Source organism: Stomoxys calcitrans, chromosome 3, assembly GCF_963082655.1.
Source record: "Stomoxys calcitrans chromosome 3, idStoCalc2.1, whole genome shotgun sequence".
Taxonomy (NCBI): domain Eukaryota; kingdom Metazoa; phylum Arthropoda; class Insecta; order Diptera; family Muscidae; genus Stomoxys; species Stomoxys calcitrans.
The window spans coordinates 190,202,437-190,219,314 of NC_081554.1; the positions used below are offsets into that span (position 1 = coordinate 190,202,437).

Sequence of the window (16,878 nt, forward strand, 5' to 3'; positions counted from 1 at the left end):
CAAACATTTTTTATGGCAATGTGTTCATGGAATATGGAAAGTATGCTGATGGAAGAAATGACCAAAGATGCCTTTATTTCACGGTATATCACATGACCATCTTGCATTATAAACTGACGCACGGCATCAATGTTCTCGGGTAAAAGGGCTGTTTTTGGAGGACCTTCACGGAATTCGACTTTGGACGAGTGTCGGCAACGATTGAGTTCATTATACCAGGTTTTGGCAGTGCTTTAAGATGATATTTCATGACCATACAAAGGTTAAAGTAAATCAATGCACTCCGGTCCTGATAATCCACTCCGAAATTAGTAAAAATTTGTCGTGGGAAAATGTTTGCAAGTTAATTCCATCTTTTCATCCACCGAAGGAAGGGGGTATATTTATTTTTAATTTTGTCATTCCGTTTGCAACAAATCGAAATACCCATTTCCGACCCTATAAAGTATATATATTCTTGATCAGCGTAAAAATCTAAAACGATCTAGACATGTCCGTCCGTCTGTCCGTTTGTCTGTTGAAATCACGCTACAGTCTTTAAAAACAGAGATATTGAGCTGAAACTTTGCACAGATTCTTTTTTGTCCATAAGCAGGTTAAGTTCGAAGATGGGCTATATCGGACTATATCTTGATATAGCCCCCATATAGACCGATCTGCCGATTTAGGGTCTTTTCTTGATCAGCGTAAAAATCTAAAACGATCTAGATATGTCCATCCGTCTGTCCGTCTGTCTGTTGAAATCACGTTACAGTCTTTAAAAACAGAGCTATTGAGCTGAAACTTTGCACAGATTCTTTTTTTGTCCATAAGCAGGTTAAGTTCTAAGATGGGCTATATCGGACTATATATAGCCCCCACATAGACCGATCTGCCGATTTAGGGTCTTATGCCCATAAAAGCCACATTTATTATCCGATTTTGCTGAAATTTGGGACAGTGAGTTGTGTTAGGCCCTTCGACATCCTCCGTCAATTCGGCTCAGATCGGTTCAGATTTGGATATAGCTGCCATATAGGCCGATTCTCCGATGTAGGGTCTTAAGCCCATAAAAGCCACATTTATTATCCAATTTTGCTGAAATTTGGTACAGTGAGTTGTGTTAGGCCCTTCGACTGCCTTCGTTAATTAGGCCAGGATCGGGCCAGATTTGGATATAGCTGTCATCCTCCGATCCTCCGATTTAGGGTCTTAGGCCCATAAAAGCCACATTTATTATCCGATTTTGCTGAAATTTGGGACAGTGAGTTGCGTTAGGCCCTTCGACATCATTCATTAATTTGGCCCAGATCGGTTCAGACTTGGATATAGCTACCATATAAACCGATTCTCCGATGTAGGGTCTTAAGCCCATAAAAGCCACATTTATTATCCGATTTTGCTGAAATTTGGGACAGTGAGTTGCGTTAGGCCCTTCGACATCATTCATTAATTTGGCCCAGATCGGTTCAGACTTGGATATAGCTACCATATAAACCGATTCTCCGATGTAGGGTCTTAAGCCCATAAAAGCCACATTTATTATCCAATTTTGCTGAAATTTGGTACAGTGAGTTGTGTTGGGCCCTTCGACTGCCTTCGTTAATTAGGCCAGGATCGGGCCAGATTTGGATATAGCTGTCATCCTCCGATCCTCCGATTTAGGGTCTTAGGCCCATAAAAGCCACATTTATTATCCGATTTTGCTGAAATTTGGGATAGTGAGTTGTGTTAGGTCCTTCGATATTCTTCTTCAATTTGGCTTTGATCGGTTTAGATTTGGATATAGCTGCCATATAGACCGATCCTCAGATTTAGGGTCTTAGGCCCATAATAGCCACATTTATTACTCGATTTTGCTGAAATTTGGGACAGTGAGTTCTGTTAGGCTCTTCAATATCCTTCTTCAATTTAGCCTAGATCGGTCCAGATTTGGATATAGCTGCCATATAGACCGATCTCTCGGTTTTAGGTTTTGAGGCCATAAAAGCGATTTAACTGAAATTTGTCACAGTGACTTATTTTAGACTTTGCGACATCCGTGTCGTATATGGTTCAGATCGGTTTATTTTTAGATATAGCTACTAAAAAGACCAATATTTTGTTATACATAATTGAACAATAAGTTGTACTTATTAGTATTTGGTCCAAATCGGAACATATTGGGTTGCCCAAAAAGTAATTGCGGATTTTTCATATAGTCGGCGTTGACAAATTTTTTCACAGCTTGTGACTCTGTAATTGCATTCTTTCTTCCGTCAGTTATCAGCTGTTACTTTTAGCTTGCTTTAGACAAAAAGTGTTAAAAAAGTATATTTGATTAAAGTTCATTCTAGGTATTATTAAAAATGCATTTACTTTCTTTTAAAAAATCCGCAATTACATTTTGGGCAATCAATATATCGATATAACTGCTATGGGACATAACGTATGCAATTTTCACCGGATTTTGATGGGTATCCAAAGTTCGGCCCGGCCGAACATAACGCCTTTTTAATTGTTTCAAATAAATTTTTTCAAGTCACTGCAAACATCCCAAATGATGGTCGTACGTCCAAACGTTCTGAGTACCATAATGCTAGAAAATCTCAAGCTTTCCAATAGAAATATAAAATTGCATCAGCCAACACAAGGTGTTGTCCTCATACAAAAAGTCTGCCAGATGGTTCACAACTTCAAAATCTAAAATTTTTTATATAAAATTTAAAGAAATACCTCTGTATTGTTCACTGAAAGCATTATCGATTCAAGTAAACTTTTAAAACTTTTCTTAACCATTAGAGTGTCATATTATCAACCTTTGATTAAGGTATTTCCGCTCCACTCTTATCAACATGCATTTCAACAAAGTCACGTTTGTTGCTTAAGTCTTTTGTCTTTTCGTTTCCAGAACATAAACCCGTCGCAATCCAAAGATCATGTACAATACATTTGTCCTTAACCAATGCTAACGAGTTTGAAAGTGGAATTCTGGCTTTGCTTTCGTAATTTCAACATTGTAAATGACTTATGCTGGTTTTCTTGTGCAACTAAACTAAATAGAAGATTGATTTTCCATATTTTTTTGTTTTATTTGTAAATTTGCCAAAGTAATAATAATACTTGTATGCAGTAGTAACAATATATGGAACCAGTTTCAAAACATTTAAAAATATTCAATTCAGTTTTTAGTTGCATAGAGAAAAACCAGTGATTGAGCTAAAGAAAAACGAAACTAGATTTCTAGATCAACCCCTTATCACAGCAGTCCAATGCAAACAAGCAGGCAATTTGCACAACTTCCTTTTTCTAAACTGTTGACGTAGTTTCGGAGTAAGTGTGTGCGAGTGCATGGGGTTGGCAGGAGAACACACACTTTTAGAAACAGAGAATTGAAATTGCAGTCACAGAAAAAAAATGCAAAGCAATTAACATCATGGATTTCACATAGACTTTTTCTCTCTAGCACCTTCGCTTTTGTAAACAAAATAACACAAAACCGGCTTATTGGCTATGTTGCAAAAAAATTGAAAATGAGTGTATTTGTCTATCAAATGCCTTTTTGGAATACGATTTAATTATACATGTTCTTAATTGATGGGAATCGAAACATGTATTCGTAACACACATCTGTTTAGATTACTGAGTAATAGCAAGCGCTTGCAAATGTAGGCGAGCTACAGCATAGTTTAACAAAATGTGCCAACCATAATTTGTTGGCCAATCAAATTATGAATATACCATTTTATGACACTTTCATATAAGAAAATTATTGTTTATAAGATTATAACAAGCCCCATGACAAAAAGTGGTCCCGTTTCGGGTATGGGGAAGATTTGTGGATCTATTCTTCATGGCAAAATTCTGTCATTCATTCGTTTTTTGGTCCATTTCCCAATTGTTATCATGCTACGGTCCCCGAAAAATACACTATTAATCTAAAATTTAATAAAATTCCGTTTTTCGGTCCTCACATATGTGATGAGCGATCATTAGCATGAGGGTTCGTTAGCAAAAGCCATCCAAAAGCAATAAAAAAAGCAATTTTTTTCTTAAACAACGTCGTCTTTTTATAACCACCACGGTAGGATAGGGGGTATATTCATTTAGTTATTCCGTTTGCAACACATCGAAATATCAATTTCCGACCCTACAAAGTATATATATTTCGGATCGTCGTAAAATTCTAAGACGATTTAACGATGTCCGGGTGGCTGTCCGCCTGGCCGGCCTTCTGTTGAAATTACTCTACAGCCTTAAAAAATTGAGATATTGAGCTGAAATTTGGCACAGATACGTCTTTTTGATCCATGCTGCTTAAGCTCTTGAACGGGCCAAATCGGACCATATTTGGATATAACTGCTATATAGAGCGATTTTCCGATAAAGGGCCTAATGCCCATAAAACCTTTATTTTTCATCGGTATTTGCTGAAATTTGAAACAGGGAGTAGTTCAAAGCTTTCCGACAACTGACCTAAATATGGTTCAGATCGGACTATATTTAAATATAGCTACCATATAGACCGATCTCCCGTAAAGGGTCTGAGGAGCATACAAGTTTTATTTACTACTGGATTTCGCTGATATTTGCAGCATTGGGTCATTTTAAGCCTCCCGACATCTGACCTAAGTATGAATTAGATCGGTCCATATTTAGATATAGCTGCCATATATACCGATCTGCCGATAAGGGATCTGAAGCCAATAAAGCTTTTTTTATTACCCGATTTTTGCTGAAATTTGAAACAGTGAATCATTTTAAGCCTCCTGACATCTGACATAAATATGGTTCAGATCGGACTTAATTTAGTTATAGCTGCCATATAGACCGATCTGCTGATAAGGGGCCCAGCCGAAGAGAAGTTTTACATGGCATAGTACCTCACAAATATTGCCAGCATTAGGAGGGGAAAACCACCGCTGAAATTTGTTTCTGATGGTCTCGCCAGGATTCGAACCCAGGCATTCAACGTCATAAGCGGACATGCTAACCTCTGCGCTACGGTGGCCGGAAGCCAATAAAAGCTTTATTTATTACCCGATTTCCGTGAAATTTGAAACATTGAGTAGGTTAAAACCTCCCAACATCCGACCTAAATATGGTTCAGATCGGACTATATTTAGATATAACTGCCATTTGGACCGATTCGCCGATAAGGGGACTGAAGTCCATAAAAGCTTTATTTATTACCAGATTTTGCTGAAATTTGAAACAGTGAGTTTTTCTGAGCCTCACGATATCCGACCTTTATATGGTTCAGATCGGTTTATAATTGGATATATCTGCCAAAGAGACCAATATTTTGTTCTACAAAACTTAATAGTGACATATACATTACACCACTCAATGTCCGTGCCGAATTTGGGTGCGTGAGTTATCCAATTTTCACCGGATTATGCCGAAATGGGGTTTACATATACACCCAAGGTGGTGGGTATCCAAAGTTCGGCCCGGCTGAACTTAATGCTTTTTTACTTCTTTATTTATGTAAAAATACAGGGCAACGATTCTGAGTGGCTTTAACTTGGCAAAGTCCAGGCCAATCTTGGTTTCTCCCTCGTCTCAAATGGGGTCATTATTTTGCAACGGTCCTATCTGTTCCCATGGCCCGGCAAAAAACAAGGGCGAAAAGACCGAAGAAATATTTTATGAGCGCCTAGAGTGAACACATGAACGCTGGCCGCACATAATTTTAAAATCGTTCTAGCAGACTTTAATGCCAAAAAAGGAGGGGGAATATCTTTGGTCCGACTATCGGGAAATGGAGTGAGGTAGACTTCGCCGTGGCAGAAGACATGGTAGGTACAAGGACTACTATATATTTCTGGCCTTTGGGTATTTTGTCCGTTTTTACATCCGTATTGGGTTTTAGTCCGCTTTGTTGGACACCATGTTTTTATCTTGGTGGTAGTGGGGGGTTTTTGGGGTGGGATGGAGGGTGGGGGTTTGGGGATATGGATTTGGCCGTTTTGCTTTCAGGTGATCAGTCCGGAACCGTTTGGGATTCAACTGGCTGTAGCTGCGGCTATGAGGCTGACCAGAGTCCTTAATCTGGTACCACGAGAGTCGGGAGCCCCTGGCATTTCGATCCCAGTCCGACTATGGTGAGGCCCCAGTGGGGAGTAATGTGGTGGCTGTGGTTTGGACCCAAATCGCGGGTAGAGCGCAAGCTCGATGTGGAGTTGCATTGCAACCGGGTGCCGTGACTCATAGATCGGAAGGAGTTTTAGATAGTGCTCCGCCCCTAACCAAGGGGGAGAACACGTCCAAACAACGTAAACTCGAATTGGTACCCATGCATAGCCTAGGCTATGTGTTCAAGTCATAAGATAGGTTTTTGGGCCAAATATCAGTCTAATCGGGTGAATATTTAGGCTTCTAAAGGATGAAGAAGTCCAATCCGGGGATAGGTTTATATAGGGGCTTTATCTGGTTATAGACCGATTCGGATCATACTTGGCATAGATATTGAAAGTCATAGCACAAGTCTTTGTTTCAAGTTTCAGCCAAATGGAAAGAAAAATGAGGCATCTAAGCGCTCAAGATTCAAATGCGGATCATACTTGGCAAGGAGGTTGAATGAGGCTTCTAAGGGCTCAAGAATTCAAATCCGGGGATCGGTTTATGTTCGGATCATACTTGGTATGGATGTTGAAAGTCAAAACAAAAGTCTTTGTTCCAAATTTCCCCCAAATCGGAGGAAAATTGGACTTTTAACGTCTCAAGTAGTCAAATCCAGGGATAAGTTTTTACAGGGGAAATGCCTGTTTAGAGACCGATTCGGATCATACTTGACATGGAGGTTGAAATTTATAGCACAAGTCTTTGTTCCAAATTTCAGCCCAATCTGATGAAAATTGAGACTTCCAAGGGGAGTTAAACTCTACCATCTGTGAAAATTTCATGAAAATCTTTTCAGCCATTTTTGATTCAATTTGGAACCAAAAAACAAAGATCAAAACTCATTTTGACATAACACATTAAAGAACTGAGTAGTGACTTCTCACAGATACAAAGATGATGTCTGCTTCATGGTTCCACTGTAAGCCCATGATAAGTGACTTTTTGGTATAGCCGAATTTGAATAGCGTGCCACCTTAAAAAATGTTTTCCTAATTTAAAAGATTTAAAGCAAGGACCACGATCTTTATTTTCAGATGACAAATTTTCCAAATTTTTAAGCAAATATATCTTTTGATGAAAGATATTTTACTTGATATTAAAGATTTTTTAAGGTTTAAGGATTCTTAACTCTTCGCTTTAATATTAAAGATACAAATCTTAAAAATATATTCGTTGAAGGTAAGGAAATACGTTTTGGGGAAAGTAAACGTATTACCGTAGTTCAAGACCTTAAATCTTATATACCCTCCACCATGGAACGCATTTGTCGAGTTCTATACGCGGTATCTCTTTTTAGGCAAACAAAGAATATTGAATAAGAACTGTTATGCTATTGAAGCTATATCAAGTTTAAGTCCGATTCGGACCATAAATGAATTGAATGCTGAACATTGTAGAATTCATTGTGTAATAATTCAGTTCATTCGGATAAGAATTGCGGCTTGCAGGGGCTCAAGAAGTAAAATTGGGAGATAGATTTATATGAGAGCTGCATCAAGCTATTGATCAATTCAGACCATATTAGACACGTATGTAGAAGGTTATGAGAGAAGCCGTTGTAGTAAATGTCTTCCAAATCGGATGAGAATTGCACCCTCTAGAGGCTCAAGAAGTCAAGATCCCAGATCAGTTTATATGGCAGTTTTATCAGGTTATGTACCGATTTGCGCCATACTAACTATAGTTATTGGAAGTCATAACAAAACACCTCATGCGAAATTTCAGGCAAATCGGACGAGAATTGCGCTCTCTATTGGCTAAGAAGTTAAGATCCAAGATCGGTTTATATGACAGCTATACCAGATTATTAACCGATTTGAATCATTTTGAATCCCAACCGACCTACGATAATAAAAAGTGTGTGTGCAAAATTTCAAGCGGCTAGCTTTACTCCTTCGAAAGTTACGTGCTTTCGACAGACAAACAGACGGACGGACGGACAGACGGCAGACAAATTGAACGTCCATGTTAATATGTTTGGCGTACGCCCTAAATTACCCCCTAACTGACCTTTATTTCCTACTATGACAATATGGAGTATAAATCCACGGTATTTGACAGTAGAGAACGAATTTGATATTTAATTGCAAGGCAAAGGGGCCGCCCCAACCTAAAAGTACCCCCCAAATGGTTCATATTTACCGACCATGGCAATATGGGACTTTAATGAAAGCGATTTGAGAGTGGAGCACGAATTTGATACCCATATTTGAGTTGAAATGTCTCCACTAGAACAAACTTCCCCTTTACCTAGTTTTCAAAAATACCAGATCTCAGAGATTGGTAATGTGATTCGTTCGAATTTTTTGTTTGCACTCTCACAGTCACACGCGGGGCCGCCCAAAACCCGTCAAATGGATCTATAGACCAATCAGAATAGAGCCATGTGTTTGGGCAGCCACCCCACCCCAAAAAACCAAAAACCTGGAAATTGATAGATTTTCTGGACATGCCATTAAGGGCTCATATGAATGATTTTGAAAGTAGAGCATCTTATATTTACTTTAATGGCCAAGTGACCAGGCCCGAAATATCCCGTAAACAGGAAATATTTACCAATACGGTAATATAGGACTCATTTGAAATGTAAAAATTTGCCAAGGGACCGAGCGGGGGCAAACTTCTCACACATCAATGAGTGCTTTCCGATTTAAGTTGAGTTTATCAATGATAAGGGACCTTTTTTTCTTAGTCCAAACGGAGTGCGACTCCTTTTTGGGGAAATTTTTTTTACATGACCATGTATTGCTGTTAACTCCAAATGTCGCCAGCATTAAGAAGGGATAACCACCGCTTAAAATTTTATCCGATGTTTTCACCAGAGGTGTGAACGCAGGCGTTCAGCATCATAGGCAGACATAGGCTACAGTGGCACGAAATCTATATCCACATTCAGGGCAAAGTGTTCCCACCCTAAAAATATATTAGAGAGTTAAAGAAGGCGCAGCGGAGCGGCCCAGTTCGACTAGTGGCCTTATAAAGGGGAATCTTCAAATGCAGGATACTTCAAATAAGATACTAATCAAAAATTTTTTTTTTTTTCAGAAAAAAAAAATAATAATTGGACAGTTAGTTCTGAAGTGAAATGGTAATCAATAAGCGATAGAAATTTAAAACCGTTGGTTGTGTCCATTAGTTAAAAGCAACTTAAATTTTAAGATAACGTCTTTAATTTGAAGTTTTTGTTATTAGGCTTGTAATCATTGCTAAAATCCTTCGAGCAAAAAAATGCAAAAATTTCCAGCCAAGTTTTTTTTCTTTGTACAAAGCCAAATATTTTTGTGAAGAAATTCAGTCAGAGATATTCAAAAATGTCGCCTACATTACGTACTTTGATGACCATATATCATCGATATGGCACATCATGCATTAAGATTATAATTCGTTAGAAAATGCTTTTGATTTTTTTTATTCCGCGCTTGTGTCTTAAGTCTTTCGTTTAAACCACAACCATCGTTTAGTTAACATTTATCACCTTTTTGGTGATATTGCCCCACTATTTTATAACGCTAATCATCTGTTGGTCTTATGATGATGATTGCGATAAAAACTATTAGGCGTTTGAGTGATTTTTATAACTTCCCGAATATTTAATTGAATAGCAAATTAACGGACTAATTGAGCCATCATTGCAGCCAAACTACTGCAATTTTTTCTTTAGCAATTTTTTTTCTTTTGGTATTAAACGAAACTAAACTATCGCCATTATCTAGAGTAAGTGTGACTAAGAGCCCCAATAATGCGATATAACAAAGCAAATGTTATTTAATTATATCAATGAACAAAGGCCAGGGCAAGCAAGAAAAAAAGGTAGGGCGAAATTAGGGAAAAGCTTAAAAAAGAAATATTTCCTAAAGGCAATGCTGAAGGCGACAATCACTGCCTGCAAATGGGGCATGGTAACACCAAAAGGAGTCATGCCTTCAATGAAAAACCCCAAAAAACCAAAAAAGAAAATCTGACACGAAATCAATGTATACTGGTAACCCACCGACATAGTGGCCTCCTTCTTTGAAGTGGTTCATATGATTTTTCGTTTTCGTTGAGCTTGTCCGCATGGTTTTCGGGAATATTGGCTTGTCATGACAAGTTATCCATTGGCCTGGGCAAGTGTCTGCTTAAAGTGGCCAACTGTAGGTGTGCAGATGGATGAATCTATGAATGGGAGAGACTTCAAACAGGCTAAGCAAATGAAAACGAAAGGCAAAGCAAACATTTTTTTTCTTTTTTGTATCTGGAATTAGGTGATCGTAAAATGTGGTGATTTTTGTTTCTCACACACACGTTCATTGATAGATTCTGTTTTCTAAATCCTTTTACATAACAATAGTCAGCCATGTGCAGTGCATTCGTTTCTGCGGCCAGAGGTCTTATTTAGAGCGAACCACATTGAGTGGAAATCGTGATTTACAACGCAACCATGCTTTAGATTGTAAACTATTTTTAGACATGCAAACTTTTTGTCATTTTGTTTGTTGTTCTGTTAATATGCCACAAACAAAATCGGCAACAGACCTAGTTAGTTCTCTTGGCCATTGTTGTTAACAATCAATTCCTAGCTATGGTGGTCTTTATTCTGTGTTGTCTATTGCAGAAGGCGTAAATGTGAGAAGTTTTATGGTGACAATTTTACACAAATGTTAATATTTTTCTTTATTTATTTGGTATTATTTTTGTTGTTTAATACCAGCACACAAATAAAATTTGTCATAAATAATAAATTTATTGCAATAAATCAAAAAGTTACAAATAATTGCTATTGTGGGAGTAAGGCAAGGTAATGGGAATTTGTTGTGGACGCAGTCATTTGTATGAAGTTTTCAAAGAGCCCTTATAGATGAATGGGAAATAAAACTTTAATAGATTATGCAAATTGTTTAAGGTAGGGCTTAACCTTGAAAAACACGAGAAAAGCATAGAAATGTTAGGTATTTTTTAAGGCCTACCAAAATATTACCGAAGAAGCACTAGGCGGCATACAGCAAAGTACTTAAAACCGAATTAGGCATGGACTATCTGCAAAGATATAATGGTGATGACAATTTTTCTGAAGACAAAAGTTGGCTAAAGTTTTCTCTAAATAGCAAATTCAACACAACAGCTTTAATGGAAAAACAATCTTTGATCAACACATTTTTTCTATCTTCGTTTCGAAACTGCGGAGTAAATTCTCTCATATCAATAAATGCTGTCAGTTTTAAGTTTAATCTCAATTATAAGGAAACTCATTTTTGTTACTCAATCCGAAAGGTATTTGAAAGCAGCACGCATTCATCATCATAAGCGGACTTGCTGTCCTCAGCCGTATGGTAGCCACAACAAAAAATATTTTTGCAAAATTTCAAGTGGCTACCGTACCGCGGGCTGACACCACTTAGTAGAGAACTTTTACATGACTAAATACCTCACAAATGTCGCCAGCATTATTGAGCTTATAACCCCAGATGTTTTCAGACGTTCAGTATCATAAGCAGATATGCCAACCTCTGCGCCAGGGTGGCCTCAATAAGGAATATTTGAATAAATTTCAAGTGGCCAGCTAACTCCTTCAGAAGTTAGCTTACTTTCCATAGACGGACGGACATGGCTAGAACGACTTACTGGCATGGCGATCAAGAATATACATATACTAGCTGTAAGAGTGTGCTTTCCTACACCCTTAAGAGTTAGAGGCCCCCTTTTGACATATTTCAAATATGAAAATATTTTATATTCATTTTTAGCTCTGAAATACATTTCATTAAAATCCAATATGTACCGTTTGGTATACATGTCCCTTTGGGGCATAATTTTGGGGTGGGCGACTCTCGGGGAATAGACTAAATTTTTTGTATAAATTTCATATTCTATTCACAAACGCCTGTCGTCTCTCGGGGAATAGACTAAATTTTTTGTATAAATTTCATATTTTATTCACAAATACCTTTCGTTCGAGTTCCATATTGTCCCGTTTGGCCTACATGTCCGTTTGGGTGTGGTTTTCTTGGGTGGGGCTGCCCCCTGGGAATTGAACCAATTTGAACCTTTCATTTGATACCTATATTCCCCAAATTGATAAACATGTCATTTTTAGGCGGTTTTTCCTCAATCCATTGTCCTTTCCTTTGTTATTGCCCGGCTTTCGCGTCTTACAGATACCGGCACTTAGGTGGGGACCAGAAGCGAACCAACTTAGGGGAGTGGCATGGGAAACAATTAAGGATTTTGTAAGTAGCACGGAAATTCTGACTTAGATTTTCTTTTACGAAGTTACGTATCTTCTTTTTTTGGTATTGAGGTCGTACAACAAGCCGATTACGGGCTTAGGTGTATGTCCATAGTGGCATGGACCCCACACTTTGCGTCAAATTGTTACATCAAGTTCGTACCCAAATTTTAAAACCTTTCACCCATATTGTCCCAATCGGTTAACATATCCGATTGGATGGGTATTGGGGTAGGGCGTTCCCCCGGTTATTTGACACCAACGTTTTATACCTATTATCTGTTTTGGGGCTACTATAAGGAGGCATACAAAATTTCGCTTAAATCGATGTATCCATCTCCGACATCTGGCTTTTTTGAAAATTGGTGTTAGTGGGAGGGTCCGCCCCCCTTGCGGATATAACAGAATTCAGAATTCACTATCTCAAATTTCGGCAACATCGAACAACAAAGGCTCCTGTTATGGGCCCAAAACCTTAAATCCAGATAACGGTCTATATGGCAGCCATATCCAAATCTCGACCGATCTGGACCAAATTGAAGAAACATGTCGAAGGCCGTAACACAACTCATTGTCCCAAATTTTGGCGACATCGGACAACAAATGCGACTTTTATAGGCCCATGACCTTTAATCGAAAGATTTGTCTATATGGCAGCTATATCCAAATCTGGAGCGATCTGGTTCAAATTGCAGAAAAATGTCGACGGGCCCAACACAACTCTCTGTCCTAAATTTCAGCAAAATCGGATAATAAATGTGGCTTTTATGGGCCTAAGACCCTAAGTCGGCGGATCGGTCTATATGGGGGCTATATTAAGATATACTCCGATATAGCTCATCTTCGAAATTAACCTGCTTATGGACAAAAAAATGAATCTGTGCAAAGTTTTAGTTCAATCAATCGTGCGCCCCGGTAGCTGAGTTGGTAGCGTACTTGGATTACCAGTGCAGGAATCGTGGTCTGTAAAGGACTGCCACTCTTACCTAGCCTAACCTAACCTTCAGCTCAATATCTCTATTTTAAAAGAATGTATCGTGATACAAACAGACGGTCAGACGGACGGACATGACTAGATCGTCTTATGGGAGCTATATCAAGATATAGTCCGATATAGCTCATCTTCGAACTTAACCTGCTTATGGACAAGAAATTAATCTGTGCAAAGCTTCAGCACAATCAATCGGGCGCCCCGGTAGCTGAGTTGGTAGTGTGCTTGGATTACCAGTGCAGGGATTGTGGGTTCCATTCCCGCTAGATGCCTTGTCTGTCGCTACTATGGTATCACAAGGGGCTTGTATCACAATGAGTCTGTAAAGGACTCTACATAAATGAGCTTACCCCGCATAATATCCATAAAATTCTAACATCCTGAGTGTCAGATGACCTTGGTTAAGATACGTGATACTCCTTGAAACACCAAATCATCTAAACGACTTAAAAACCAATGAAATGGTAGAGCCATTTTCACTTGCTTACTACACAATCAGCTGACTAACCATCAATTTTCACTTTTATCTTTATGGCCTCAAGAATGAATAATATTGGTTGCCCAAAAAGTAATTGCGGATTTTTTAAAAGAAAATAAATGCATTTTTAATAAAACTTAGAATGAACTTTAATCAAATATACTTTTTTTCTAAAGCAAGCTAAAAGTAACAGCTGATAACTGACAGAAGAAAGAATGCAATTACAGAGTCACAAGCCGTTGAAAAAATTTGTCAACGCCGACTATATGAAAAATCCGCAATTACTTTTTGGGCAACCCATACAACAAAAGACTTAAGACACAAACTTTCGTTTTTTAGAAATCAGTACCAAAACTTTGTTTAAATTTAATTTAATTTTATTTTTAAACAGAGCATTGCATTTATTGCATGAAATTTTAATTGGTAAACTCAAACCCACTTGGGGTTGCAAAGAGACGCTGATTTATTCACCTATGATGAAAGAAGTAAGCAAATTCAATGATTTTTTCTGCAATTGAAGTGAATTTCTAATAATTTTTGACAAAAAATTTGCCTTGTTGACTACGAATCGTAGTTAAATCAATATTAAGGCATTCTTGGAACTAACTATGAGCTCAGTTTGGTTTCGTTTTTCTTCTTTTTCGATTTTTTGATATGTCATTGGGTCAGGGCCCAATTTTGTGAATACTATTCTAATGTGTGCCAACGGCATTCATGTGGAAAAGGCCAAGTGATGCCAAGAAATGTTGCCGTCATTGTCGTCGAAGAAGATCAATAAATTTAAATGTTGGCCCCAAGAGATCTGTTTTAAGACCTAAGCTTAGTTTTATTTCCAAAAAAAAAAATCAGAAAAACACACAATCTAATGCTTTTTTCCCTCTACATTGGTTGTCGTTTTTGCAGATACTTTGTGTCCACAGTCTTGCAATTTCAAATCTATCGTGGCATGTGTCTTGCTGCTGGTCAATATGATCCCAATGATCCACGCAAGCCATTGCACAAATGCGATGTCTATCGTCATCCCGAAGCGGGCAATTTATTGAAGTGAGTATGCAAAACATTTCTATTACAGTTTTTTAGTTTTCACAAATGCTCGCTCTGTTATTATTGCAGAAAAATTATGGCCAAAGGCTCCTCACAGCCGTGGCAGGAAGTCATGGAGGAGGCCTTGGGCGAGGGCCGCCTGGACGGTTCTGCTTTGCGTGAATATTTTGCCCCTCTGGAGGAATGGCTGCGTCTGGAGAATTTGCGCACCAATGAATATGTGGGCTGGAACTATGATGGCGACTATTGCAAGCGCAGCATAGAGACGGCCAATTTGCAAGTGTTTGGTGGCTACTACAATCACGGCCAATCAGCCAAGGTGTCGCGCTGGGGCTATGCCATAGTTGTGGCTGTTATCTGTTTTTCGCATTTAATGGCATTATTTTGAAAATGGTAATTCAACTGTAAATTGGAGCTATTAACACTAAATGCTTAAACATTTGGATTTTATTTTGTTTTAAGTATGCTGTTGTTGTTGCCACTAAAGACAAGTCATTTGATTCATTAAAGAAAAGGCAAAACAAAAAAACAAAAGTCATTAATACCATAACCTAGTGAGGCATAAATTGTTTGAACATATGTACAATATCTTTAGTTAAAATTTAAGAGTTTTGCAATTCAAACAATTCATTTTGTTGCCAGCTGTATTTTGTCATTTTGCTTGTGCAAATTTCAGTTTTTCGCATTACATTCTAATTACCTTCTAATATTTGTTTAAGATACGTTTAATTAAAACTTATTAGCTAGATACTAATCATACCTTTAATTTGTAATTTTATTATAAAAGTTGAAAAAAAGAAACATAAATAGATTTTTTTTATTTGAAATAGCCTTTTGGGTTTTTATTTGAAGCTATTGGTTATATACTCGTAAAGCGAAAGTGTTCTCAACGCAACACATTTCAATTAAGTGCACTGAATTCAACTCAACTAGGGCAAATTTCAAAGCAATCAAATACTAATTTAAACAAGTAAAAAGGCGTTAAGTTCGGCCGGGCCTTTCATCTAAAATCCAGTGAAAATTGCATACCTTATGTCCCATAGCAGTTATATCGAAATATGTTCCGAACCATATACAACATGGATGTCGAAAAGCCTAATATAACTCACTATGTCAAATTTCAGTGAAATCAGATTATAAATGCGCCCTTTAGGGAGCCAAGACTTTAAATCGAGATATCGGTCTATATGGCAGCTATATCCAAATCTTAATCGATCTAGACCAAATTGCAGAAATATGTGAAGGGGTTTAACTTAACACACTGTCCCACTTTGGTGACGTCGGACAATAAATGCGCCTTTTATGGACAGAAAACCTTAAATTGAGAGATCGGTCTATATGGCAGCTATATCCAAATCTGGACCGACCGGACCCATATTGGAGAAGTATATCGAGGGGCTTAATCTAACTCACTGTCTCAAATTTCGACGACATCGGACAATAAATGCGCCTTTTATGGGTCCAAAGCCTTAAATCGAGCGATCGGTCTATATGGCAGCTATATTCAAATTTAGACCGATCTGGGCCAAATTGAAGAAGTATGTCGAAGGGTCTAAGACAACGCACTGTCCCAAAATTTCAGCAAAATCGGATAATAAATGTGGCTTTTATGGGCCTAAGACCCTAAATCGGAGGATCGGTCTATATGGAAGCTATATCCAAATCTGAACCGATCTGAGCCATATTGACGGAGAATATCGAAGGGCCTAAGACAACTCACTTTCCCAAATTTCAGCGACATCGGATAATAAATGTGGCTATTATGGGCCTAAAACCTTAAATCGAAGGATCGGCCTATATGGCAGCTATATCCAAATCTGAACCGATCTGAGCCGAATTGACGGAGGATGTCGAAGGGCCTAACACAGCTCACTGTCCAAAATTTAAGCAAAATCGGATAATAAATGTGGCTTTTATTGGCCTAAGACCCTAAATCGGCGGATCGGTCTATATGGGGGCTATATCAAGATATAGTCCGATATAGCCCATCTTCGAACTTAATCTACTTATGGACAAAAAAAGAATCTGTGCAAAGTTTCAGCTCAATATCTCTATTTTTGAAGACTGTAGCGTGAT

General features: G+C 38.1%; 1 protein-coding gene across 4 annotated transcripts in view; it reads left to right on the top strand.

Moving 5' to 3' along the window:
• Nucleotides 1-15,561, top strand: part of LOC106085086 (angiotensin-converting enzyme) — a 253,968-nt gene extending 238,407 nt beyond the window's left edge. For all 4 annotated transcript variants that reach the window (XM_013249120.2, XM_013249118.2, XM_013249119.2 and 1 more), the window contains exons 9-10: nt 14,662-14,802; nt 14,872-15,561. In XM_013249120.2, the coding sequence (XP_013104574.2) occupies nt 14,662-14,802; nt 14,872-15,190 (460 nt within the window). In that variant the 3' untranslated portion in view covers nt 15,191-15,561. The remainder of the gene's footprint in view (nt 1-14,661; nt 14,803-14,871) is intronic.
• The last annotated feature ends 1,317 nt before the right edge of the window (nt 15,562-16,878 follow it).